At 50.0% G+C, this 1,365-nt stretch overlaps 1 protein-coding gene across 1 annotated transcript in view; it reads right to left on the bottom strand.

The window, feature by feature from the left end:
* The window catches only part of psap (prosaposin), a 37,478-nt gene that overhangs the window by 23,521 nt on the left and 12,592 nt on the right, over nt 1-1,365 (bottom strand). Inside the window, exons 2-3 of the mRNA XM_024137981.2 lie at nt 365-498; nt 156-230 (exon numbers count right to left, since the gene is read on the bottom strand). Of these exons, the coding sequence (XP_023993749.1) occupies nt 156-230; nt 365-498 (209 nt within the window). The remainder of the gene's footprint in view (nt 1-155; nt 231-364; nt 499-1,365) is intronic.

The following is a 1,365-nucleotide window of genomic DNA, read 5'->3' as shown; positions in this document are numbered from 1 at the left end:
AGTTTGGCATATTCGTACCACTTGTGTACACTGGATAGAAGACAGTTTGGCATATTCGTACCACTTGTGTACACTGGATAGAAGACAGTTTGGCAAAGCATGAATTTGTTTTCAGCAACAACAGGGAACTTCCCCATTCATCCTCCATGACTCACCTGAGTAGCATTGTTGTTCAGCAGCTGGTCCACCGCAATCAGCAACCCCTTACACAGGTCACATGGCACGGATTTCTGAAACAGGGAGGAGGGAGTTGATTAGGGAAGCAAAACCAAGGCCAGGTTAAACAATGTCCACTGTTCATCCGTTTACACAGGGAAAATACCTTTCCCCACCTTCATTAGACAATAACTTAGACTAGTCTCACCATCTGGGGCTGGTTCCATACGTTCTGRTGGCAGTGGACTACGGCGCCACAGATGGAGGCAGTCTTCACATTTTGGCACCAGTAGGGAGGACCYCGGGCACACTGTTCAGTACCCAACAGAGGGGTGGCGACAGCTAGGAGAGAGTAGACACACTGTTCAGTACCCAACAGAGGGGTGGTGACAGCTAGGAGAGACTGTTCTGTACCCAACAGAGGGGTGGCGACAGCTAGGAGAGACTGTTCTGTACCCAACAGAGGGGTGGTGACAGCTAGGAGAGACTGTTCTGGACCCAACAGAAGGGTGGTGACAGCTAGGAGAGACTGTTCTGTACCCAACAGAAGGGTGGCGACGGCTACCATGTCTGCCTACCCATCTATCCCAAACGGTCGGTGTAGCGGAAGTGACACTGCCCTACACATTCTTAGGTAAACAGTGTATGTTAAACATTCATTGGTTTATAAGTCAACCTATTTGTTTTGAAGGATCTGTTCAGGCCTAGCCGTTATAGTGAAGACATTGGCCTACGGTATGTAACCTAGTCCTACAGTATGCATGTAACCTAGTCCTACAGTATGCATGTAACCTAGTCCTACAGTATGCATGTAACCTAGTCCTACAGTATGTATGTAACCCAGTCCCAGTCCTACAGTAACCCAGTCCTACAGTAACCCAGTCCCAGTCCTACAGTAACCCAGTCCCACAGTAACCCAGCCCTATAGTAACCTAGTCCCAGCCCTACAGTAACCTAGTCCCAGCCCTACAGTAACCTAGTCCCAGTATGTATGTAACCCAGTCCCAGTCCTACAGTAACCCGGTCCTACAGTAACCTAGTCCCAGCCCTACAGTAACCCAGCCCCAGAGTAACCCAGCCCTACAGTAACCCAGTCCTACAGTAACCCAGTCCCAGCCCTATAGTAACCCAGTCCCAGCACTACAGTAACCGTCCCAGCCCTACAGTAACCTAGTCCCAGCCCTACAAGTAACCTAGTCCCAGCCCTAC

The sequence above is a fragment of the Salvelinus sp. IW2-2015 genome, unplaced genomic scaffold (assembly GCF_002910315.2).
Source record: "Salvelinus sp. IW2-2015 unplaced genomic scaffold, ASM291031v2 Un_scaffold1360, whole genome shotgun sequence".
Lineage (NCBI taxonomy): Eukaryota > Metazoa > Chordata > Actinopteri > Salmoniformes > Salmonidae > Salvelinus > Salvelinus sp. IW2-2015.
The sequence above is the reverse complement of the archived record's forward strand: the minus strand, read 5'-3'. Positions and strand labels throughout refer to the sequence as shown.